General features: G+C 34.8%; 1 protein-coding gene across 3 annotated transcripts; it reads right to left on the bottom strand.

Annotated features, from left to right (window-relative positions):
- Positions 1–1,774: 1,774 nt before the first annotated feature.
- LOC111893505 (UDP-arabinose 4-epimerase 1) lies at positions 1,775–7,732 on the bottom strand. 3 transcript variants are annotated; one of them, XM_023889577.3, is made up of 11 exons: positions 7,257–7,732; positions 6,749–6,852; positions 6,475–6,599; positions 6,094–6,207; positions 5,771–5,878; positions 5,560–5,651; positions 4,856–4,997; positions 4,623–4,717; positions 3,705–3,834; positions 2,922–3,066; positions 1,775–2,218 (listed from the first exon to the last, which is right to left on the bottom strand). In XM_023889577.3, the coding sequence occupies exons 2-11, from the start codon at positions 6,807–6,809 to the stop codon at positions 1,980–1,982; spliced, it is 1,251 nt and encodes a 416-aa protein (XP_023745345.1). In that variant the 5' UTR covers positions 6,810–6,852; positions 7,257–7,732; the 3' UTR covers positions 1,775–1,979. The 3 variants fall into 3 exon arrangements, with proteins under 3 accessions (XP_023745345.1, XP_023745346.1, XP_042758342.1); XM_023889578.3 differs by having other exon boundaries at positions 7,536–7,732; XM_042902408.2 differs by lacking the exon at positions 7,257–7,732 and adding an exon at positions 6,935–7,202.
- Positions 7,733–27,104: the final 19,372 nt, after the last annotated feature.

The raw sequence follows: 27,104 nt of genomic DNA, 5'->3' as shown, positions 1-27,104 counted from the left end.
CTATTTTTTCTTATGGACCAAGTCTAAATCTAATAATTGTCATCAGCTGCGACTTCCTTCGGATTTTCTGAAAAACAAGTTAACATCAAACTGTTACTTATTTTCTACAATTACTTCGCTAAATAATTCAAACATGGATTCATACTCATTCATCCGATCATTGTAACGATATTGTATTACCAATTTATTATGGATACCGGTCTTCTTCGGGACTATCTGTAAACCTCACCAATGAAAATATCGAATCCTTGTTGTATTTTTGTTTGCAAATTTTTGATTTGGAAGTCGAAGGCAAGTACATAGAGCCTCACTTCATGAATGGAGGATTCATCTATGTTGCTTTTTTACTCTTCTTACTAATAATTTTGATCTCATTTGCAACGTATCCCTTAAAATTTGTTGTCTTTCATATAGATCGAAAGTAATTTTCTGACTTCGTAACACAATTCTTGTCTGTGTGTATACATAGGTTTAATATTTGGTTGTAGTTCTTGTTTCTTTTGCACCTTGAAATATGTTGTCTATCATATAGATCGAAAGTATTTTTTTTTTGTTTTGTTTGTGTTCATGGGCATATCTTTACATCTTTCTTTTCAGTTTTTTTTGTGATCTTGGACATCTCTTAACATCTTTCTTTTCATATATTGATTCATGTTGAGGGTGTTGGATGGTGACACTTTGGATTGGGAAAAAGAAACGGGGCATATTTTCATATTGTTGCATATAATCTTGCGAAGTATAATATTGCATATTATATTTCAGTGGATATATTCATTTTACAATAGCTGTTGAATTAAAATATGACCAATTGGGAATGTGGTATTATATTTATATTAAGGTTGAACTTTTTTAGATTATATGACTTAGAGTAACATCATATTTATATGCACCATGATGGCTAATATAATGTCTTTTTCCTTTCAAACATCTATAAAGAAGACATTTTCTTGAAAAGAAACTATATTAGCCACATCATGCACATAAACTTGATGCTCCCTAAGTTGAAGTGGAGTAACTTCAAGTGTTTATGAGAGGCTCATGTGGGAAAAGAAAAGGGTGCACATTTCTATTTATAAAGGGATAAACACCCAACTTTTGTTTTCACTACCGATGTGGGACACAAAGATGGGGTGGAAAGGAAGTTAGCCATCCTATATTGTGGGGACCATCAACCTAAATTTAAATTTAGGGTTTTTGGTTTTGAATTTTATAACTATAAATTAAGGAGAATTGTATATGTTTTAAAGTTTTTCAAACCAATCCCAAAATCTATCAACAAGGCACTTCTTCCAAAATTTCATAGGTTTTATTCTTGCAACAATCACTTTATAACAACAATTGTGTCCGATTTAAAATAAGCTTTCTGAACCAAAACACAAAACCATTGACTAAATCACACTTTTTGGCCCAATTTAGGACCCATCCACAGCTATCTTTTGGTAAGCATATAATCTATTCAAAATATTTTCTTCAGTTATATTGTAAATCAGATACACAACAGTCTGTTAGTTTAATACACAACATAAAAGTAAATCAGATACACAACAGTCTGTTAGTTTAATACACAACATAAAAGTAAATCAGATACACAACAGTCTGTTAGTTTAATACATAACATAAAAGTAAATCAGATACACAACAGTCTGCTAGATTAATACATAACATAAAAGCTCAGCATCTAGCATCCACAACGGGCCCATACACATTGAAATTGAAACTCTCAATAGTCTCATAAACTAAACAAAAATAAGGGAAAAGAAATAGTAGTTAAACCTTAAAAGCATAAAGTCATGGCATCCTCTCCATTATGTAAAATAATAATTAGGCTACTCCTCATAGCTATTATCATTATTCTTATAATTCACTTGCTAACAAGTTTTTCATCATTCATGTATGTATTCATGTTTAAAAATTACACATATATATAAATATGCCTACACCTCTCATATCATGTGACAATAAAATAAACATTTAAAATCTTAAATGGAAGCCATTGAAGGATTATAGCCATTCCTATGTAACTTTTGCCATCTCCATGCAACCCTCAAACTCTTTTCAAGATCCGTATATTGTGCCGACCAATTAAGCTCACGGAGGATCTTTGACGGGTCACTAAATACTTCTGCATAGTCACCGGGTCGCCTTGGAAGGTAGTCTACTTTAATTGATGCACCCGTTGCCTTTTTACAAGCCTCCACAAATTCTTTGACTGATCTTCCTGTTAAAAAGAGTAAAAAAGAAGGATCAGGTCGTGTTTGGTTTAATCGATTCTGGTGAAATGACGGAATTGGGATTCGCGATTCCATTCCGTGTACGTATGGAATTCAATTCGGACGGATTTCATGTTTGATGGATCGTCGTAGGATGTGTTTGGTTCATGGATTCCGGCGGAAGACGACGGAATTTGAATTCGAGATTCCATTCCACGACCGCGTGAGAATTTACAATTTCGTTGTGCTTTAGTTCCTTTGATAAATTACATTCCTTTCAAAAACGTTATGCATACCAAGCTTTATGTTTATTTACAAAAATACCCTTTTTCACAAAAATATATGGAACAACTTTCTTTTTTTTAGAACGTTCTAGAAAAAAGTTTCGATAAAAAATACTAAATTGCCAAATTTCTTTTTTGAATTATGGACTTAATGAGAATATGACTTAATCTTGTAAGCTATATATACGTATTTCTTTTTCACTTAATACAGAAAGACTGACTTAATAGAAAAATTCAGAAAAATGAGTTTTTTCCCACTAAAAATCTTTAAACATCGTTTTATCAAGATAGCACTTCATGAGACCCATGCCAATGGGAAAAAAGATTGAAATTTTTTTGTAACCTCTCACATGTGCAAAAGACGTAAATGCCCTCCTCCAAACCATACCACCTTAAAGATAATGAATGAAAAAATCGAGATGCATACCTCTTCCTGTCCCAACATTGTAAATTCCAACATGTCCTGGTTTTGCTTTATTAAGTGCTTTAACATGAGCATCAACTAAATCAGTCACATCAATGTAATCCCTTATACAAGTTCCATCAGGGGTTTTATAGTCCGTTCCTCGAACCTGTATCACATAGGTCATAAGTCAACAAGTCAAACATACTAAACAATATCATATACATGTAAGGGTTTCTTTTTGACTTAATACAGAAAAAACAACTTAATAGAGAAAATTATGGATAAAAAAATAAAAACTTTCCCCATCAAGTCCTAACTTTTTACAAAATTACCCTCATTTACTTTTTCCTTCCATTTCCCAAATGTGCCATCATCTTCTTAGATAATTTTAAGCATCATTTATTCATACAACACTTAATATAGATTGATAACAAAGACGTGAGTTTTCTTTGCTATTTAATCGAATATAGAGTATATTACATATTTGGTCCCTGAGCATAGTCAATTTTTGCAAATTTGGTCCCAAAATGTTTTCTCTTGCAATTTTTGTGATTCTTTTGAGGTTCTTGTAACGTTTTTTATTTCTATTCCAAGTAAAATGTCTATTTCTGCCCCTGAGTATAGCTTATTTTTGTGATTTTGGTCCGAAAAGTATTAACTTTACATGGACTGGGCCAAAAATGTCGCAAAAACCTCAAATAAAGAGAAAATTGAAAATGATAAAAAAAATGTAATTAACTCTAGAACATAACTATAAAGTTTGCATAAAATTCATTAAAAAAAAAAAGGAAAAAAGAAAATGACCTTGAGGCCATTGGTGATTCCACGAGCTGCATCAAAGCATGCACCCGATATTCTTCCATGTTCACGGAGTTCTGGCCTTGGTGCTTCTCCTAATCTTCCCTCCGGATCAGAACCAATCACATTGAAGTATCTGAATTTTTTTTTTAAAAAAAAAGCAAGAAAATAAGGACATGAGACAACTCACACTGACACCTTGTACTTTATTTGACATGTATTAGATTAAGAGTAGGGGTAATAATGTCAATAGGACAAAAATTGCAACTTTTTGTCCCATCCATTAGATTAAACAAGGTCTTGCTCTTGGTTCCCTCCTATGCGCAAAACACCAAAATGCCCTTGTTTGACATGCATTGGACTAAGACTAGGGCTAATAATGTCAATAGGACAAAAATTGTAACTTTTTGCCACATCCAGAAGATTGAACAAGGACTTGCTCTTGGTTCTCTCCTATGTCCAAAAGACCAAAATGCCCTTGTACTGCGTTTGACATGCGTTGGATCAAGACTAGGGCTAATAGTATCTATGAGACAAAAATTGCAACTTCCCGTCCAAAAGACTAAACAAGGACTTGCTCTTGGTTCTTTCCTATGTGCAAAAGACCAAAATGCCCTTGTACTGCGTTTGATATGCATTGGACTAAGAATAGGGCTAATAATGTCAATCGGACAAAAAATGCAGCTTTTTGCCCCATCCAAAAGATTAAACATTTACTTGCTCTTGGTTCTCTCCTATGTGCAAATGACCAAAATGCCCTTGTACTACATTTGACATGCATTGGACTAAGAATAGGGCTAATAATGTCAATCGAACAAAAAATGCAGTTTTTTTGCCCCGTCCAAAAAATTAAACATTAACTTGCTCTTGGTTCTCTCCTATAGGAAAAAGACCAAAATGCCCTCAAACACGTAAAATACCAACCTTAGAATCATCACGGCCATATCCGAGTTTTTATGGAAATCCAAGATAATATCTTCCGCCATCTTCTTGGCTTTTCCATAAGGATTAATCGGAAGCTGGAATATGCAACAAAAAGATATCATTTACACAAGTTTATAAGGGGCCTTTTATTATTGCATATCAATTTTAGTAATTTAAAAGTAAAATTTGGTAATTTAAAATGCCCGTTTTTTGTTTTTGTCAAGGGAAATTACCTGGGGAGTTTCTTCTGTAATTGGCATCTTTTCAGGCTCTCCATATGTTGCACAAGTACTAGAGTATATTAGTGTGTTCACATTGTGTGCTGACATGGCCTCCATCACCCCAAGTGTATTTGATGTAATATTGTGATAATACCTGAAATATTAAAAAAATTTAAATAAAATACTTCTAAAAGCAAGTTAAGCCATTGCATAACATTATTAGCATCCTAGGGATAAGACATGACATTGACAAGACAGAATAAGTTGTACTGTGTTTGACATGCATCTGACTGGAACTAAGTCCAAGACTGATGTCAACGGGACAAAAATTGTCACACCCAAAAAAGATTGGGCAAAGACTCTTCTGCTTATTTTAAGTCTATGCAAAAGACATGAATGCCCTCCTTGTCATCATCATTGAAAATAGCCCAAGAAAGTTTGTCTTGTTCTAAGGTTATTTTCAATGATGAAGATGAGAAGGGCAATTATGTCTTTTACACCTTTTTTGGTAGGACAAAAATTTGCAAATTTATCCTCATTGACATTACTCCTAGTCAAATGCACATCAAATACAGTACAACCTGTTTTGTCCTTTTGTCCTTATCTGTAAATTTCCCTAATAACCTCCAAAAACCAAGTACTTAGGAGTGGGACCCACAATACTAACTAACAATTTTTGGGATGTGATGTCATAATTCGATTCAAATAACACTTACTTTAGGGGATCAAGGGTACTCTCTCCAACATATGCAACTGCAGCAAAATGCATCACTGCATCAAATGCATTTTCAGCAAAGATTTTGTTCACCTAAACTCTTTTGATCAAGGAAACAACGAATAAACATTATCAACATTTATTCTTACTAAGGCAAGCATGCAGGGACATTTTGGTAATTTGGTTGTAGGTTTAAATTTCAAAAAGGATACGGCTTTTGGATCTCCCAAATCAGCATAAATGAATTGAAGTCTCCCATGTTCTGGGAAGAGATCTTGAAGAACTTTGATAGCTCCTAGGTTTCCACGAGAGAGATTATCCTATCACACACCAAAATTTAACGGTATAAAGTTTCGATTTTTTTAATGACTTAATCTGAAAAACTATATACGGATGTTTCTTTTTTAATAAATCAAGAAAGAAAGTTTTCCCTTATTAAGTAACAACTTTTTTATAGATTTGTGTTATTTTCTTGAATATTTTTTAAACATCATTTATGAAAACAATAAGAAATAGATTAAAATAGAAAAAATACCACTATAGTGACACGATGATTATCTTTTAGAAGGCGTAGGGCTGCATGTGAACCAATATAACCAGCACCTCCAGTTACTAACACATGAGTGACACCAGTTTCATGTTGAGAAAACTTCAAATCAAAAACACAAAAAAAATGAATCAGATATTTAATGTGTAATTTAATAGTGCAACAAATAAGATCCAACAACCCCTAGCAAATATCAAAAATACCCTTTAATAGAAAACCTATAAAGGAACATCATCAACTAATTTGTTGAATCTTTCCTAAAAGGGGAATTTTAGACAACTTATGGGAATCCCAAAATAGAAAGTTTTGCAAATTTTGTAGGGATTTAAAGAAAAGAAAGAGGCATAATTGAATAAAAGGAATACATACAGGACTAGGGGTGTTGAAAGATGGGGATTGTTTAAGCATAAGAATGCATATTGCAGTAAGTCCTGCAGCTAAAAGGATCTTTCCTACAACACCATTTTTCTTCTTTGGGTCCACATAATCCATGCCTACAAACACAAAAGGAAACAGCTTCAAATCTGTGTACTTGATCTGTTTCTGAGCATATAACAGAAGCTAATAAATCTTGGAAGATAGTGAAATGAAGGTTTTATGAGATGATTAATGGAGTAAATTAGTGAAAAGATGTTAATATTACCTCCGAGAGGATGAGATCGGGTAGGCCTGGGTTGAGTTCTTGATCTGCTAGGGTTTAGCATTTGTTGAAGAATCTCGCTATGAAAAATGTAATTACAGATGAATCTGATGCGAGTCATTGAAACAATACTTTTGTTATTCGTTAAAGAAAAAGGAGATTCAACAAAAAAACAAACAAACGAGGGACCTCTAAAAGGTACGAGTTATTATGTCGACAACTGAAACTGGCCCCTCTTGCTATCAATTCGCTATACACAATTCAAAATTCAAACAAACCATCTCGAAAACAGGGAAATTTTGGAATTTCAAAAACCCATCACAGCTCAATCGCCGACAGAATTCAAACAAACAGTAAGAATTCTCGATCAATTTCAATATACAAAACCAAAATTCAAACACGCGGATTGGAGGAATCGAAGAAGGAACATCATGTAAAGTTGTAAACGATCCACAGAGCTAGAAGATTGAGTAAAACAACAGTACATGAGGTTAAAACTTAAAACCGTTACCTGAAAATGTAAGCATTTAAAGCAGCAGGGTATGTGAAAGATAATCAGACAAGATCTGTGAAAGGAGCAGAATCGAGGGGTAGGGAGCGAAGTACGACTTTACAACGCCAATGAATGTAGTGATATGATATAGTACGAATTGGGTTTTGATTGATTGAAATTTGGGAAAAGGGAAAAGGGTTTAATCAAGAACAAAAACGTAAGAAGGAGAAATGTAGAGAAGACGAAAAGAAGAAAAGAGTGGTGGTGGAAGTAAGTATCGGACCAAGTCTTCCTTACCTTCTCGTCGTCTGTCACGTTTTCAATGGAGGAATAGGAGTTGGGTATGCGGAGAATTCCTCGTTTGTGATGCCATGGTCACGTAAATGGTGGGGTAAGAGGTGTGGGCGCCATGGGAGGGAGAGAGGAACACGTAGGTTTACTAGACAATTGATTACCCTGTTTTCTGCTTTAGAAAAAGCTTCAACTTTTAGGTGTTTTGGACATGGGTTTCAACATTTTATTGGTATTTATTGGTGTGAGATGTAACAATATACTTATTATATTGTGGGTTTCTCTTTTAGATATTTTTGTTATTAAATTGAATATTTATAATTTTATATCTTCATATGAATGTGTGAAGTAACATGCAAAATCATGAATGTAATTTTATTTAAGTCCTAACATTGTAATTTTAAAAAAGTATTGAGATTTTTTTTAAAATATTCCCTCTTGTAACATTGTAATTTTTTTATTAATGTATATAAAAGTCAATTTAATAATAATATTATTATTATTATTATTATTATTTATTTGGTATTTGGATATGATTATAATAATTCGCTATACTTTTTAAAATAGTATATATTATTAGAAAAATAAAAATAGGATATCGTTAAGAAACAAAAACAAAATATTGTAGTATTTTTATATTTAACCCCAATATTGTTCATACGATTATTAACGAAGTAAAACCTTACACCTGTCGACTTTTATTAGTTTAGGAAAAAACTTCTGCCATATAGTATTTTACAAACCATGTGCACAGCGAGGATAAACTTCACATAGGTACAAGGTTAAATGGTATCACTTCCTAATGAAATTGAGTGTTACGTAATAATTATCATAAAAATATGGTTGTATGTCACACCCAATAAGTGTTGTCATACTTAATTTAAAAGGTTTAAAAAGAATAAAAAAATACATTTTAAAAAAAATACGACCATTCAACGGTCAATTGGAATGACAATAGAAAGAGAAAAGCGCCCCTTGGAGTATCACAATGCGGTCTCTACCGCACCAAAACCAAAGGAAGGGGGTGGTATTCTAAGTTGATATGGCAAGAGAGTACACCTTCTACCGTATCCACTCCCCCAAACCTAAATACCCCAAATTGTTTTGTTTCAGGATACAATTTTGTGAGTAGATTATTGTTTATATACCCCATACTTTATGTAACTAAGCTAGGCATATAGTAATATTATTTTTTAATAAAATTGTTATTATCATCATATCATACATACTTATAAAACTAATATTTTTTCTTGAATCTCATGCATTTGAAACCCTTTTTGTTAACTTACTCAAACCACATTCATTTGAAACTCTTTTTTTTAACTAATGCAACTCAAAAGTTTTCTTAATTATGATTTAACCCTCAAAAGTTTTATAATTTATATTATGTTTAATTAACATTTAGTGAAAAGTTTACTATAAAAAAATCAATCTTTTAGAAAGACATGCATACAAATCATATATAAATTTCAAAAAGAAAACAAACTTAAAGGTTTTTTGTGTTTGGTTGAGGTCTTATGACCACTTTTGGAGATATATTATTATATTAGAACTTTTAATTTGTAAGTTTGTTATACTAATTCGTTTTTATATTTTCTTCGTTTTTGGATTATTGGAATATAGTCATTGTATATTGTGGTTTAATCGTTAATATATTGATCATATGTTATATAGGGTGATGTCGAAAATATTTAATTAAATACTTTAAATATGTTTTTTTTGTTTTGTAATTATACCGTTTCAAAAAACCTCATAGATGGTCCCTATGGTTTCAAAACTTTTAATGTTTAGTCCTTCCGTCTAACACCGTCAGTTTTCTACCGTTAAGTGAAGGGCATTTTCGTCATTTCAATACCCAGGGACCATTTATGAGGTTTTCTTTTTTTTTTTTGAAAAAAAAAAGAAAAAATAAATGAAATTTAAAAGGGTCCCACCCTCTCTCTCTCTCTCTCTCTCTCTCTCTCTCTCTCTCTCTCTCTCTCTCTCTCTCTCTCTCTCTCTCTCTCTCTCTCTCTCTCAGTGGCTTTTTCCCCAAAAATTATGTCAACAAATCCATTTAAAATCAACAAAAATTAAATAAAACATTGAAAATTTTCAATGGAATCAGAAACCAGATGAACGATTTGAATTAAGAAAGAATCATGAAAGGAACTACAGATCAATCATCGTTCCCTCCATATTTTTCTGGTCTTTAAAGAAACTCAAACTCCACATCCAAATCGGCAATGTAGAAGGAACTGTAGGCTTGCATCTGATTTCTGAGGTCCGCAAACATCTTGTCTCTATCAAATCTCCAACTCTCAAGTTTGAGATCCAATGGTTGATCATGCATTTTTCCCTCCGATTTCTCCAATCTAAAATACGTAATTGTTTGGATCTGTCTGGACAACAAGCTTCAAGAATATCTCCAGCCCTTTATGGTTTACGGATTTCATGAACAAAACCCACCACATCACCACTGTGTTTCACTCCTCTGATTTCGCCTTTAGTTTACACCATCTGGAAGATAAAAATCTCTACTTGTTATCAATTTGGTTGGATAAAATAACTGATAAAACTATAGTTTGGTACACCGATGGAGGCACCCCAACACCAGTTAGATCAAAAGTGGAGCTCACCTCCATCACAATATTTCAGTAACGAGGAGATAACTAGAAACAATAAGTGGGTAATTTTTGTCGATCCCATGGAGGGCACCACCGGTGATTAATTTAATTCAAAGAAGGAAATCGGAGGCGGAGGCGGCGATTGGTGACTCTCGTCGCCGACAGTGGTGGTGAGATGCTCCGGTGGCTTCTTTTTTCAATTTCATTTTTTTTCTTTTTTTTCAAAAAAAATAGAAAACCTCATAAATGGTCCCTAGGTATTGAAATGACGAAAATGCCCCTCACTTAACGGTAGAAAACTGACGGTGTTAGACGGAAGGACTAAACATTAAAAGTTTTGAAACCACAAGGACCATCTGTGAGGTTTTTTGAACTTAGGAACTAAACTTGATATTTTTGAAAACCACGGGGACCATTTTTGAAGTTTTGTCTTAATTAAAACTTATGTTATACTTTCCATCTCTCTCTCTCTCTCTCTCTCTCTCTCTCTCTCTCTCTCTAACCTCTATTATATATATATATATATATATATATATATATATATATATATATATATATATATATATATATATATATATATAATAGAGGTTAAAACACTTCAACCAAATTTCATTTAAAATCTAATATTTTAAATGTTTTTTAATAACGACTGTAAAAATTTTAACATGTGTTACTTATTTGACTGCTTAATAAAAATATTAATGTTTTGAAACTCCTAACTTTTAAACTTATATTATTTAATTTGTTAGTTAACTAAAATATTTTTCCTATATAAAGATAACATTTTTATGTTTGGTTACTCATATTTGTTTATGTACTTAGAAAACAAGGTGTACATAGAATGACTACTTCAATTTCACATAGGAATCGATACCACTAGAGAGGTATGTTGTCTTTAACCGGTGGTAGGAGATCCACATACCATTTTTAATTATTTATATTAATGCTTAGTAATAACTATTTTATATTCCTATCAACCTTAATTTTTTAGATACAAATTAAGGAAGAGGATTCTCGGCGCACCAACATAAAGTCAAACGTACGCTTTGCAAAATATGTAATTAATATTAAATATCATATTTACTAATCAACTTATTTTAAAACTTTTGATGACATTTATGTATAATGATATATTTTGGATGACTTCATTCTTAATTTCAATGTTTAATATTTGAAAGTTCATATATGAAACCTTGGATGTTTTTGTGTAATATAAATAGTGTAATACAAAGTTTATTAGTTCAATATTGTTTATTAATAGTTCATTCAAAATAACTTATTTCTTATTTTATCCAAAAAAACATTATCGGACATAAGAAAAGTAGATTATATTAATGTTATACAAAAACTTATAATACATATCGGATATTATAAAAGTAAAAGTAAAGTTTATAAGGTATGACCTATATTAGATAGTATCAAAATATAAGTTGATGAATTTTTATGTTATTTGATAATTCGGCTAATGCCCAAAACATGACTAAAAACGTAAATTTCAACATATTTATATTTTTTTTCCATAATTATTTTAACCGCTTAAATTCATTCTTACGCAACGCGCGAGGTTACACCTAGTTCTTAAATAAAATTGTTATCAAGTTAGTTTAAACATTTTTTAACGACTTAATAAAATTAATTGTAACCAAACCAAATAATATTTATTTTAACTATTTTAAATTATTATGTTTTGGTTTATTAAACCAAATATATTAAGCAACATATTAAAATTTTATATTATTGTTATTTGTTTGTTTAAGTTGTTCTCTAATTAAACAATAAATTTGACAACCAAGTATGATTTGATATAGACATGAAACTATATAATGTCATCGGATAATACCCTGTACGCAAAGGGCGTGGGGTTGATGTGGCAATGTCACCTGCATGTGAACACCACCCCCTACGGTGATAGGTGATACATAAGTGATGTCAATGTGTGTCAATATTGTGTGCAGTAAATACATAGATCTTGTATAACATTTAATATCAAATAAAGAATCTCTTTAGTTTACCTATAGATGTAGCTTTAGCAAACAGATCAAGTGAACCATGTTAAATTTCATTGTGTTATTGTTTAATCTTCTTAGAATAATCTTCTATATCATTGTTATTTTGTTTGTCGAGATTGCATCTTAATACCCAACAATTAGTATCATAGTTATGACTGAAGAAGGGAAGATCAAGATCAATAAATTCGAAGACCATGATTTTGGATTTTAGAGGATGCGGATTGAATATTATCTCTACTAAGAAAAAGTACATCTTCCCTTGAGTGAAAGAAAATCACAAGGCATGAAAAAAAAGGTTTGAGATATTTTAGATCGACTAGCCCTTAGTGTGGCCAGGTTGTCGTTGGCAAAGAACATTTCTTATAAATTATCAATGAGGGAAATCGATAGCCTTTAAGATAAAAGGCTAACTCATGTCCTGGTTAGGACAACTAGCTTATTGCTCTACTGCCTCCCCAATAAGCATATGGATTGATAAAGGCGTTATCTAACATGTATAAGAAACCTTCAGTAGCAAACAAGGTTTTCCTATCACACAGTTTGTGACAACCCGAAATTTCTATTACGTACAAACATATCAAGTCATTAGAAGTCAGAACAGTTGCTGTCAATTTTCAGACTTTTTAGAGTAAGTTTGAGTATTTCATGATTTCAACTTTAGTGATAACAGGAGAGAGTGTCACACCCCCAAACCAAGGATGGCGGAAACGTCCAGGGGTGGAGGACTTCATGTACAGTATCACAACAACGTGTATAATAGTGCTCAAAGTAAATACAACCATCATAAATATAATTGAAAAAGTTACACCAAAGTATATGTTTACATGTTTCAAAATCAATTACATTATGATTACAAAAATAAATTGTTGACGGTTTAACGTCCCATCCTCAAAGCGCTGAAGTTTTCCTGTTTCACTGATTTCCTGAGAATACAAGTAGTTTTGAAAGAGTGTCAACAATTAAGTTGGTGAGTTCATAAGAGTTTTGTTTGGAGTAGAAACCGTTTTCCTTATAAAATCGATAGAGTTGATCTCCAGAAAATCCAATATCTTCTTAGTTAAGTGTAAACAGAATATTCCTATATGATGTATTGATGAAACCTAGATTGACCCGTAGATTTCCCCTATAATCGTCCAGCGTATATAAGTTATATAAGATTTAAGTTGATAAAACGTTGAATATAATGGGTCTGCCCTAGGTCCACAACCAAACAAGGAACAGGAGATGAGGCGGGCCCACCAATTTTAAGCCAATCACGACTAGATTCTATATAACTCTATCATATACACTTAGAAATTATAGCTGAAAACTAACAATGCGAAAGTGAATGTGGACTTAAACCCAATAACCGGAACCAATCCTAGTGTAGTGCACGAAATAGTAATAGTGACTGTGAACATAAACTATACATATCATAGTTCATCGGATAGTGATAGTGACTAGTGAACATGAACTATGCATATTATAGTTTACCAAAAGTGGTGGTGATGGTGAATATAACCTATACCTATCATAGTTCATCGGATAGTGATAGTGACTAGTGAACATGAACTATGCATATTATAGCTTATCAAAAGTGGTGGGGATGGTGAATTCCTTTCTTGTAATTAAGTTCATAGGGTAGATGAAACATAAACTATACCTATTATAGTTTATCACTTTGTTTGTAATATATATATACCATAACTATACCGATTATAACTAGCGTATTCGTTTGTGGGGGTATAATGGCTTAACTATACTTATTATAGTTTATCATAATTATCCATAGTGGTAATAACTCTTTTGTATGTGTAAAACCTTTAATAATGTGTTTGTTATGTAAATAACCCTAAACTATACCTATTATAGTTTATCAATTATTTGTGTGGGTAGTGAGCATAAGCCTTACTTGTCATAATTTACCAATGTTTATATTTTAATGGATATAGCCTTGTAATATCATTTATATATTTACCATACTTGTGGAGGTGTAAATCCATTTGTTTTCTGATGTATGTCTATATAAGAATACAAAATTGTCATATATTGCAACTACACATAATCACATAATGATGTATACCTTGCTCAACATGTTACAAGGTGAAATTAAATTTATAGTGTTTTTCTGATAATAACATTTTCTGTAACTGTTATTGGAAAATTTGTAGAAAAATCATAAGATGTCCAAATCAAGTTCTGTAACTTCTGAGAGTTTGGAAAATGAGTCTAGTTTGTTCATAATTTTTATTATAATTTTTAATGACCTCTTACTTGTGTGAAAAAGTCCATAATCACAGACTGGTCCGGATTGATGTTTGAAATGATAGGCAGTTTTGTAAAAATCACCATAAATTGTAGAAAAATCGTATGGAGATGTGCAAGTAGTCATTTTAAAGCTAAGAAGTGGAACTACATGCACCTAAAACAGTTTCGAAAACTAAAATGTTTAAGTCGTCCAAAACAGTCCGTGAATGAAGTTGAACTTTTCTGATGAAGGCTGTTAGAAAAGTTTAGTTATGTTTCTTGGTGTTTTAACTTGTATTCCCCCCCTCCCCCCCTCCCCCCCCCCCCCCCCCCCTAAAAACTTGAGAAAACATGAAAATGTAGGGGTATGAACTCACCTTGAGTGATTTCAGTAGATAAGCGTTGAAGAAGAGAAGTGTTCAACCCAAGAACACTTGAAGAATCCCTTGAAGATTTGAAGCTCTAACACAATTATAATGGAGTTTGTGTAAGATATCCATGATTTGGGTGGAAATAATTGAGATAATCATAAAGAGAATGGATTATGCTTACCAAAGGTGGAGGAAAAACTCAAGATCAGCCCTGGAAATCTCGAATTTCTAGAGAGAGAAAGTGAGAGAGGAAAGAGTTTGATCTTCTTGTGAAATGAGAGCAAATGAGAGAAGTGAGGAGAGAGGATGAATATTCAGCTCTCAAAAACATGGGAAAGAGTGATGATTGAGTGGAAAGGACATTGATGTGACCTAGGTAAGGTGGGGAGGTGTGGCTGGTCATAGAGTGGGTGTGGGAGTGGTTGCTTGTGTCATAAAGTAAAGCAAAGTCAACACTCCACCTCTTTGTACTTTACCCACTTGCTTTTATTATTTAAATAAAGATTTTTATGAAAATATGATTAAATTGTGAATATTTAGGGTTTATTATGTTAAAATATGATTTTGGGTGAAAACCCCGCGTTAAAATAATTAAAAACGGGCCTTAAACGCAAAACTACGCGAAATACCGGGAGAAAATGAGTTCCCAGCGAGATCTCTCGGTCCTAGGCCGAGGTTCGGTCCCTAGGCCGAGGCTCGGTCCATGCTGATGCTGAGTCGGAAGCGAAAGGCGCGAGCCAGAAGCGAGAAGCGAAGGGCGAGGGTCCGTCCGAAGGCTCGGTCTGAAGGGTCAGAAGCGCAGGTGAGGGTTCGGTCCGGAGATAAAAGACGAGAAGTCAGAACTGAATGAACAGTAGTGAACAGTACCTTTGGGTTCGGTTAGTGAACAGTACCTTCGGTTCGGTTCCTCTTCATCAGAAGGTTCGGTTCCTAAGAGGACTTTCGGTTCCTTAAGTCCGTTTTTCGCTTAGACTTCCGTTTTTGGGCTGTTTTCGCCGAATTCGAGGGTCGGGATGCCCCGAGTGATTATAGAGAGTTGGGAGAGATTTCGAGGGAGATTTGAGAGAGATTCCACATACTTAGAGAGATTTGGGAGAGATTTGACATACTTGGAGAGATTTCACATACAGAGAGATATTTAGGAGAGATTTCATATTCTTAGAGAGATTTGGGAGAGATTTGACATACTTGGAGAGATTTCACATACAGAGATATTTGGGAGAGATTCTTGATAAGAAGAGATAGAGTGAAAACGATTGAGAGCGGTTTCGTGTGTGATGAATGTGAGTGTCCGGCTTCGAAATGCAAGGTCCGTGAACCCCGTTAAGCCTTGTTTAAGGATCTTGCATACTCCTGATGAGTATGTAACATTGTTTTATCGGTTTGGCTCTCTACGTACCACCGTTTTAGGTTAAGGAGATCTAGATGTACGCACTTTTCGATTTATGATCTCTCATTAGAATAGAGAGTTGTTTAGAAATTACATAACGTAAACTCTAGTACCTACGGGCAAATTGAGTTGACCTGTTTGACTTGTTGACTCTAGTTGACTTTGACTTGACCGAATATTGACGGTTGTCACAGAGAGGATGCACTAGGGTTATTGTGCAATGCAGTTTTTCCAAAACTCTAAGAAATTAGAGTTTACTGCTTGAATAAAATATTTTCTGACAAAAACCCTAAATCTGAGAGTATATATAGAAGATCTAGTCATTATTTTCACTTTTTCCAAAACTTTTCAAGATCCAAAACCATTCTCTCTCAAGTATCATCCAAAAAGATTTTCAAGATCTTCAATCTAGTAAGTGTTTCTAGTTTCCTTAAGTGATTATATGCTTAAATCTAGTGTTTTAAAACACTTCTAACCGTGAAATCATTCCAAAAAGGTTGATTCTTCCTTTTCACCAAGAACACACACTAGTGTTCTTGGACTTTTAGCTCCTTTCAAGCTTCCACAAAGTAAGTACTTCTATCCTAGAGTCTTTTAAAGCTTGCTATACATCTTAATATCAAGGAAATGTCCCTAGAACACCAAGAACAAGGTGTTTATGGTTCAAGAAGTTCTTGAACCGTAAACACCAAGTTATGGTGCAAAGTGGTGCCTTAGGGTGCCTAGATGCTTCACAATGCCTTAGGGACTTGTCTAGATCCATCCTTGATGAGTTTATCACACAAAAAGCACAAAAATATCACATTTATATGTGTTTACGGTTTGGGGATCTCCCAAAACCGTAAACACCCCAAAAGGTGTATAAATGTCCCATATTTACTCCTTATGCCTAGAATCTAACCTAGACTATTACCTTGATGGGCTAAGGACTTGAGAAGCCCCAAATACCATAACCTTATGGGTTTACGGTAGTAAACCCAAAGGAAAATGGTTTAGGGACCGTAAACTCCAATTAGGAGTGAAATGGTGCCCTAGTACCTTCCATAGTCAAATACATCAAAGTAGAAAAGCTTCTAGGGACTCTTAAAGCTTCAAACATCAAATGGTCACAAAGGGGGTGAGTTTACGACCGTAAACCCTTTTGCTAGTGACCATAAAACCGTATACTCCCTAAAGGAGTGTTCCTTGAACCCCAAGCACACTAGCCTTTCCCTACAACACTTAGATGCAATCCTTGGGACTTATAACACTTGTATAAGGTGTTTAGCATGTACTAGGGTGTCTTGACTTTGTTTATTAGTTGTTTAAACACTAATTGGATACATATATGTGATATTATATGTTAACTAGGATCATAGAGTGTGTTCAAGACTTCACTTGACACCTAGCAATCCTACACCTTCAGTTCATCCGTACCACTCACTACAGGTGAGTTCATACCCCTTAATCAATGGTTTAAATGTTTTAAATGCTTTTATAGGGGGAATACAAGTTAAATACTTATAGTTATTACATCAATCACATGTAATTAATAACTACAAAACCAGTGGTTTTCTTACTGTTCAAACTGTTTATCAAACTGTTTTACAAACTCTTCTACTTATCAAATACTTTTACTTAAACTCTTTCATACTTATATATTTTCAAATGCATGTCTATGTATGTATAGTTATATAAGTAATGTTTAAAAGACTTAGGAAGGCCAGCTCGCTTTAATTCCTTTTCCTTGTTTGGATGTGGCTTTAGGGCATCGGTTATCCGTCTGAAGGTCGTTTAAATATTAGTTGTATATCATGTATACATACATAGTCATAAAAGTTCCTTCAATCAGTTCTATACCTTTGGGTAGCAAGGGTACACAAACATGATCATACATTGCTAGTAAACTACTATAGGAGTAGTTTAGGAAGACACTAATACTATTACTAGAACAATGAAACATACAATGAGTCAGTTCATACATGAGTCAAAAGATATAATGCCCTTGGGTAGCAAGGGTATACAAACATGTTAGCACTATGATGAGAAACAAACAATAGACACTATGACGAGAAACAAACATACAAGCTAGATAGAGAAAGAACACACAATACAGCTAAAACACATATACATTACATATACATTAACACAGTTATGTGAGCCATTAAACAGGACATGGCACTACCTGCCATGACTGTTTTTGTATCAGAATCTCCTTAATTGGGGAGCGTATGAGTTTGCGTATAGATCTATACTAGATTGACTATCCTACACCTTGCTGCTCGCTACAGTGGGACTTGCAAGTCTACGGGTGCCAAATGTCATTTCTTACGGTGTCTTGTCGTTTTACTAGAGTCAGTAGCTGGATACAGGCCGGTCACATGTTACTTTGAACACCTTTTGTTATTAAGGTAGTTAGTACAACAATAGTCACATATTACAAATACTACAGTACTATGATATTTTCCCATTTCATTCACTTCGTGAATATTCACACGATGCACGATAATGCAAAAACTATATTTTTGGTAAATGATAGTCAGTATTGGGAAAATACACACTCTTACAAGAGACATACACACGGACACTAGGTGCCTTGGTAGAAGGCTACCATTAGTAGGAAACATAGGGTTTTCTAGGAGAGTTCAAACATTATACAAAACATTGTACAAAACATCTTACAAATGCTTTCATACAAACACAAACTTTAATATACTTATGATCTCACCAGCTTTAAAGCTGATACTCGCTTTCATAATAACTTGTATTCTTAGGTCACCAATAGATAGGTACAGGTGCCAGGCTTTTGAGAAGATGGAGTTCGATCAAGACTCATCTTTTATTTTGATATGTATATTTTGGTGTCTATATAACTTGACAGAACACACATGTATGAAAATTATATTATTAATGCAATGGATGATGTTGTTGCTTGTTTACTGTTATTCATTGTTGTGATACTGTACATGACGTCCTCCACCCCCGAACGTTTCCGCCGTTCAGGTTTTGGGGTGTGACACAGTTAGTGAATACAAAGATGAAGGAAGGTGGCTCACTGAAAGACCATGTAAACGAGTTCAACTCAATAACATCAAGATTTATATATGTAGCATTGGGTTTAAAGACAAAGTCCATGAACTAATGGTATTATCTTTGCTTCCTGAGAATTCGTCCAAAACCGTTACGATATGGGTAGTTCATCCGGGACCATGAAGCTGTTGGATTAGTGTCTAAGTCCATAACTATAATTGGTATATACTTGACCCGACCCGACATGGTCCATTTGGGTTGCATGACATCATGCATTTGGATAGACTAAAATGAGAGAAATAACACTTAAGGTTTATTAATATATTATAAGTTATAATATATTAATAAGATGATTTAATTAGTATTGATCAAGAATTAATCTAGAATTAATTAAGTGATCAAAAGAAGACTAATTAATATATGAGTTGATTGTGTAAATCATCTAGACTTGTATAGTGGGCTAATGCTCCACGGATTATAGTTGGGATAAAACCCATAGGATGCTCCATGGTGTATTTGAACCCATGGATCCAAGGGAATGGAAAGCCATGACAATTAGGGTTTACCCTAATTGTGTCACACTATATAAACATATCATTCTTGTTAAAATCAGCCACTAAGTCTATGTATGCAGGGCAAGCCAATTTCATGAAGTGATGATTTCTCTCTAAGTTTTTCCAAGTGCATATGATGTTGTGTGAACCATTTGAGGTGTCACATTTAGGGCACTAGGCTCTTGAGCTCCACGGAATCAAGCACCAAACAAGAGGTATGTAATTCTACTAGAATTTATATTATGTGTACTTTATATTATGCTAGTTAGAACAATACCTTGGAAATTGATATTTGCATTTATAATAGAGAAAACATAGATCCAAGGTATTTAGGGTTGCATGTACAACATAAGAGTGTTAGATTGATCAAAACCCAACAGTGGTATCAGAGTCTAGGCCTGTTTTCACTTATACTTGATGCAAATTGGCTAAAAATCGAATTTTGGTGCTGTCTGCATAGTCGACTCGCCGATTCCATGATGGGACTCGACGAGTCCAAGTGTAAACTCATCCAACTCGCCGAGTTGGTTCATGCACTCGACGAGTTGGAACTCCAAACAACATATCTTCGAGTTTTGGTGCTGGAATTGGTCTAGAATCATTACCTTTAACTGTTTTGGACGTATAAAACCTATTTTTTAAGTGGTAATGATTATGCTAAACCAATTTCAATGTTATATTTAATGTTTCAAGTTTTATATGTGTTTATGTAATTCTTGAAAAATGTTGATTATGAATGTTCATGCTTATGAGTTTTGGTAGATCATAGGAATTATGTGCAAGTTGTTTGTTAGTATAATTCTTGATCTCAATGAAGTTATATGGAGTCCATAACTTGTCCTCAAATTATGGATTACCAAGAGTTTTATGTTTCTTTATGAGTTAGTTTAGATTAATGAAAAAATTGTGTTTTAGTTGTTTTCAATCCAAATTAATCTAGAGTTAGTTCATAAAATATGTTTTTGTAACTTATCTTTAAGTTATATGAAAAGTCATATTTATGAATCTTAAAACTCATAAATATGTCATAGGTTACATAAAAGATGAAGAGTCTTTTTCATTAAATGGTTTTATGACTCCATAACTTGTCTTCATGGATGTTGAAAAGTCACTTCCTTCAAGTTGTTATTAAAAGATAAGGAGTTACATAAAAATGAAGAGTCTTCATTTTAATGTACATTAAACTCATAAGTTATGAAATGAAAAGTCTTGAATAGTTTCAAAACATTCCCTCAAGTTTTGGAATTTGTAAAGTCACCCCATGTACACTTTAATTCCAAACCCTAGAATTTTAAAAGGTTAAAATTCAAACTTTATGGACTTCGTTAAATTAATTAAACTGTTTAATTAAAAGAGTTAATAATTCCATAAAGACATGGTTTAAGTTTAATTAAATTAATAGTATAGTTTAATTAATAGATTAAACCACCAAGTATTTTAAGTGTTTAAAATACACCCTTATACTATTATTATAATTTTAATTATATAGATATGTATAAGATAAAGTCAATCTTACCATTAGTAGGCCTCATTCACGAAGCCGGTCTATAAGGGGGGTATAAGGTTACTGCCTATAAAATGACAGTTTAATGAGTGTCCACTCTCACTCACCGCTTCCTTGACTGGTGGAGGGTCATTAGTCGAACGGGTAGGAAAGGACTATAATTCTCCCTTCATTAAAAGTATAATGATAGATACTAAGTAACTAAACACTTATAAATTTCCAATCTTAGTTACTTAGGAAAATGTGAAATAGGTGCTAACCCATGAAATTACACTTTGTACCTTACAAAGTCGTTAATAGAGCGTGTGTGGCTAACCGGCATGCTAATAAGGACTAGTAAGAGTGGAAAAGGGTAACTTTGCTTTATTATAGATCGGTGGAGCATGTGTGGTTAACCGGCACATCGATTAGGTGATAAAGTTAAGGGTACCAAGTCAATTTGCATGGTTATTCACACCTTGTTTGTGATCCTCGACATCCCAGTCACAAACTTGAGAGGGCACAATCGAGATTCAAACATGCCATTGAAAGTTCAATGTATCTCAAAAGATCTAGGAGTTTCAAATCCAATTAAAACTTAATTATATTTCATTTTTCATGGTGGAAATTGGTAAATCGTCATTTACCTACCTTCAACTATTTTATAACTTGGATTACGGCATCCCTCTTCTAGTTATAAATAGGTTGTTGGGTCCTAGCCTTCATATTTCATATTAGGTGTTATATTAAGGACTTTAAATCAACTAACTTGAATTTCTCCCTTATAGATGTCTCCTTCAGACAACTATGGTCTTCCCAAATCTTTAGGAACAAGCTTCCTAATGAAGATGATATCCCAAAAGACAATCAAGGTGAAAGATTAATCCCTTTATTGAGCACTAATGGGACTAGAAATCATACATCACTTCCTCGACCTCCTCCAATAATTCTCCATATCCCACAAGTTTTAAGACTTGATAAGTTCTAAGTCACTCAATCCTTATTGGAAAACAAAGTCTATATGTGCTTAGGTCTTGGAGATTAAGTCACATATTGACAAGCCGGGAGAGTCGGGTGTCGAAGTCTCGAGGTAGCTGGCTGTTGACTTGGTTCTTCAGTCACTCCCTGATGACAGATCACGACATGACCCTTAATGATCTTACCTATTTGCTTGATGATGCTGAATCAGCAATGATTTGGAGCATTGGTAAAGCAAATTAGATTGGAAGATCTACTTCCCAAACTCTCATGGACTTTAACAATGATAACACTAGAAGTCTAGAAAAACTTTCTCTTCCTAATGGAAAGGTATCGACCATGGTCAAGTCGTTTGACCTAATGGTAAAGAGAAAGGCTAAGTCTGTGATATCCTGTATACCATTTCCAAAGAGTCCATATGTTTCCTTTTGCTAATAGGAGGGGTATTGGTTGCGAAGATATCGAATTTACCTGAAACCTCATAAGGATGGTAAAGTCAAAAGTTTGGCTCTACTTCAGGTAAAGTCTGTTATCTAACTCTATTAAGTCTCTTTTGGAGATTCTTAATACATGATGTAATGTAATTACATTTTGATGTTTTTAAAGAATCAAAGGAAGCTTAAAGAAAAGGTGTGTTGATTATGATCGCATGGTTCGATGACCATAATTTTGAGCCACTACATAAGAGTTATGAGATATTGCTTAGGAATAGATAACGACAAAGTTTTCATATGAATTTGCATTGTAAGGATAAGTTTTTTTTCCGCAGGTTTTAAAATAAAAGAAAAGTTTTGATTTTATTTATTTTAAGTATCCTTACAAAGGCATTTGTGAAAAATTGTTGCTTATATGTTTCCATTGATAAACAATATTGGAAAATGAATTTGATTCTTTCGCCTGTGGTAGTGTCATAATTTATCAAATAAGGAAAGATTATCATCACCCAAGTTTCAGTTGGATAGAAACTTGGAATCATGCAAGTTGTATTGTGTGATGAATGAAAATTTTCATCTTTGGTAAATCAAGACTAATTCCTTGTTCACATTCGCATGTGAGTCAAGGGAATGAGTAAAGGATCGGGTACATTAGGTTGTGCACTAGTCAGGTCCACCACAAAGGTTGATAAGATTATTCGTTATGATTTACTAAAGTTTAGTAAATATGATTATGCTTACAAGTTTAAGTGTAATTCTGAAACATTGGAAAAGTTTCAATGTATGGCAGAATGAATAAGAAGAATCAAATAAGGCAGAAAGATAAAAGTTTCTCCAATCTGAAGAGATGGCGGAGTACTTGTGTATCTTGTTTTATGATTATCTTAGTGATTATGGAACCATATCACAATTGAAGCTCTAAGGACACCTTAGTGTATTTGTTTGCTAAGGAGAGGAATCGTGAATTGTGGAAATGGTTAAATCAAAAGATAAATCATACTTCGTTCTAAAATCAAATCTTAGAGTCATACTCCAAGATTGAGCCTTGAGTGACTTAATCTTTATAAAGTTCATAACACTTGTCAAATGTAGAGTAAGATGTTTCCTATTCTTGTACATTTGAGATTGGTAAGTTGTGATGTTTTGGATAAAACAAAGACCAACTAATACCAATTATGAGAAGTGTTTAACTTGATAAGAATCCGCACTAACTCTTGAATATTTGTTTTGTCAAAGAATGGTTCTTGACAAAGAGAATCTTATATGTCAAGAGGACAGTGGGAGTATTGAGATAGTTTCAAGAACTAATCAAGAGTTTTGTTAATCACTAGCCCACGACTCGAGGTCTGTAACCTATCGTGTTGACATATTCTTATTTCTGTGTCTATTCCAGTAAAAGTTGACTATGCTTGTGAGTTCTATGAGTTCTCAATTGTTTGCATAACAACCTGGAAGTAATGGTAGGCCCTTGTGCTACCAAGTGGCAAGAAATTAAGATTGAACAAGTTCAGTCCATATGTGTTTAGATTTGTCACTAACCTTGTCTTGTGATTATGGTTATGACAAATTCACATGGATGGGAACACATACACCATAAAATCTAAGTGTCATAAGGTTTCTCTTTGATTCATGAAAATGATGGTGAGGAAACGCTTTCACTAAGAAGATTTTAAGTAGACAGCAGTTGTGATATTTGCATTCTCATATAGTTAATGGAGCATGTGTGGTTAACCGACACACTAACTATTGAAAATTGTCAAAGGGTCTAGACAAACATGTGAGCTATCTAAGGAAAGGTGTATGATTTTGATAAAGTCTTATCAAAGCATCTTGTATCAGAAATTTGGACTTTGGTAAGAAAGTCAATAAAGTATTGATTTCAAGAAGTCCAACTAATTTCTGGATACATGTCAGAGCTAGTGGGAGCATAAGTGTTATTGTAACAGCTCAAATTTTCAAATGAATTTTCATTAAAACAAAACATCATTATTCGACAAAAGGGTTTTATTCCAAGTTTATTTCAAAAATATAAATAATAAATCTCCAGGATCTTCAACCGTGGCAGTGTGTACGTGTCACGCCGGCGCCTTTCCACGGTCATCACTAGTACCTGAAAAACATAAACACAACTAGTAAGCATAAATGCTTAGTGAGTTCCCCAGTATACGACTTGCCCACATACGCCTTCCGGCCCGAACCTTTCGGTCCACATAACATTGCCTTCCGGCCCGTAATATATTCGCCTTCCGGCCCATAATATATATCGCCTTCCGGCCCGTATAGATTGCCTTCCGGCCCATAGTGTTTTGCCTTCCGGCCCATGATAGTATAAAACATAACACATGTAACATAATACACATAACACATAAATCATATATCATGCCGTCCTTTCTATCACATAGAGTCTCGCCTTCCGGCCCGTATAAGCATACATCACATATAAGCACACATCACATATAAAGCATCTACCTCTCTAGACATAGCATGAATATAACACATACGACCTCCCGGTCTCACAGTCAAACCCTTCCGGGTGAAGTATAGTGAGAAGACTCACCTCGCAATATGCAAGCTATAGACTCTTCGAGCTACTCGCACACGATCCGCTAATCCGCAGGTTCCCTATAATACCACATACCTTTATCAATGATCTTATCAAACAAGACAACTGACCCTACTAAGTTACACACAGGTCAACGGTCAATCTTGACCAGACTCGTCGAGTGCAAAGGGCAACTCGACGAGTATAGGCACCCTGACTCCACTCGCCGAGTCTGAAGAACGACTCGGCGAGTCCTAGTGAATCTTCAAGCTACTCGCCGAGTCTGAAGAACAACTCGGCGAGTCCTAGCGAGTCTTCAAGCTACTCGCCGAGTCTGATCAATGGACTCGGCGAGTCCTCGCCATGCAGTCAATCCGCTGCCTCCTGTATTTCGCATGATTTAGAAATATATAGATATGGGGCTTCCTGGACTTTCACATATACTAATACAGGGTTTTTAAACACTTATAACATCACTACAATCTAACAATCCCTTAAATGGGTTTCCTAAACCCTAAATTCGCATACAACATAAAAGCTACAGATTTTGATCCGAAGATTACCTGGAAACGTGTTCCCTGTGTCCCCAAACCTCCAGTACTCGATTCCTTTGATCACCACCTTGCCCTTCCTTGTCTAACAATCTCTTCAAGCTTCCTCTAGCCCTCACTATTGCTCCAGATGCCCACAGACTCTTAAGATGTCTTTAATCGGCTAAAAGACGAGACATGACGGCCATAAGATCATTATATACGATTCAGAATCAAAACGGCTAGGGTTTCAGCTGAACAGCGTCGACTCGCCGAGTCCCTATTGGACTCGTCGAGTCCAGTCGCGAATCTGTGACCAAGACCGCGGTCCTACTCGGCGAGTCACGCACCAACTCGCCGAGTCCCCTCTTAAATGTGCCCCAGAAATAATTTAAAGGAATACCTGAAATTCCGGGCTGTTACAACTCTCCCCCACTAGAACTAGACTTCGCCCTCGAAGTCTCATTCTGCGAATAACTCCGGATGTTGCTCCCGCATTTCTCTTTCCGGCTCCCAAGTCATCTCCGATCCCTTCCGATGTTGCCACTGAACCAACACCAGAGGTATCTCCTTGTTCCGTAGAACCTTGATCTTCCGATCCCTGATAGCTACCGGTCTCTCAGCGTAATTCAGGCTCGCATCCACCTGAATATCTTCTAACGGAACCACTGCCGCTTCATCGGCTATACACTTCCTCAACTGTGATACGTGAAAGGTATTGTGAATCTGACTCAGCTCCGCTGGCAACTCCAACCGATAAGCCACCCGGCCTACCCTTGCAATTACCCGAAATGGACCTATGAACCGAGGCCCCAATTTGCCCCTCTTTCTGAACCGAATCACTCCTTTCCAAGGAGAAACCTTTAGGAGAACGAAGTCGCCGACCTGGAATTCGAGCTCGGATCGGCGTCTGTCCGCATAACTCTTCTGTCGGCTCTGGGCGGTCAATAACCTCTGCCTCACTCGCTGGATCTGCTCGGTCGTCTGAAGTACAATCTCTGTACTGCCCATCACTCTCTGCCCCACTTCTCCCCAGCAAATGGGAGTCCGACACCTCCTACCATACAACAACTCAAAAGGTGGCATACCAATGCTCGAATGATGGCTGTTGTTGTAGGAAAACTCAGCCAACGACAGATGCGCATCCCAGCTACCCCCGAAGTCTAACACACACGCTCTAAGCATGTCTTCCAATGTCTGAATCGTCCGCTCGCTCTGACCGTCGGTCTGGGGATGGTATGCGATACTAAAATTCAACTTAGTACCCAACTCCTCATGGAATTTCTTCCAGAACCTGGAAGTGAAACGTACATCGTGATCCGAAACAATCGAAGTCGGCACTCCATGCCGAGATACTATCTCTCTCACGTACAACTCTGCCAACTTCTCTGCTGATGAACTTTCACTAATGGCAAGGAAGTGTGCACTCTTTGTTAGCCTATC

This window comes from Lactuca sativa, chromosome 1 (assembly GCF_002870075.4).
Source record: "Lactuca sativa cultivar Salinas chromosome 1, Lsat_Salinas_v11, whole genome shotgun sequence".
NCBI lineage: Eukaryota > Viridiplantae > Streptophyta > Magnoliopsida > Asterales > Asteraceae > Lactuca > Lactuca sativa.
Note: the sequence above shows the minus strand (reverse complement) of the source record. Positions and strands in the feature narration are given on the sequence as shown.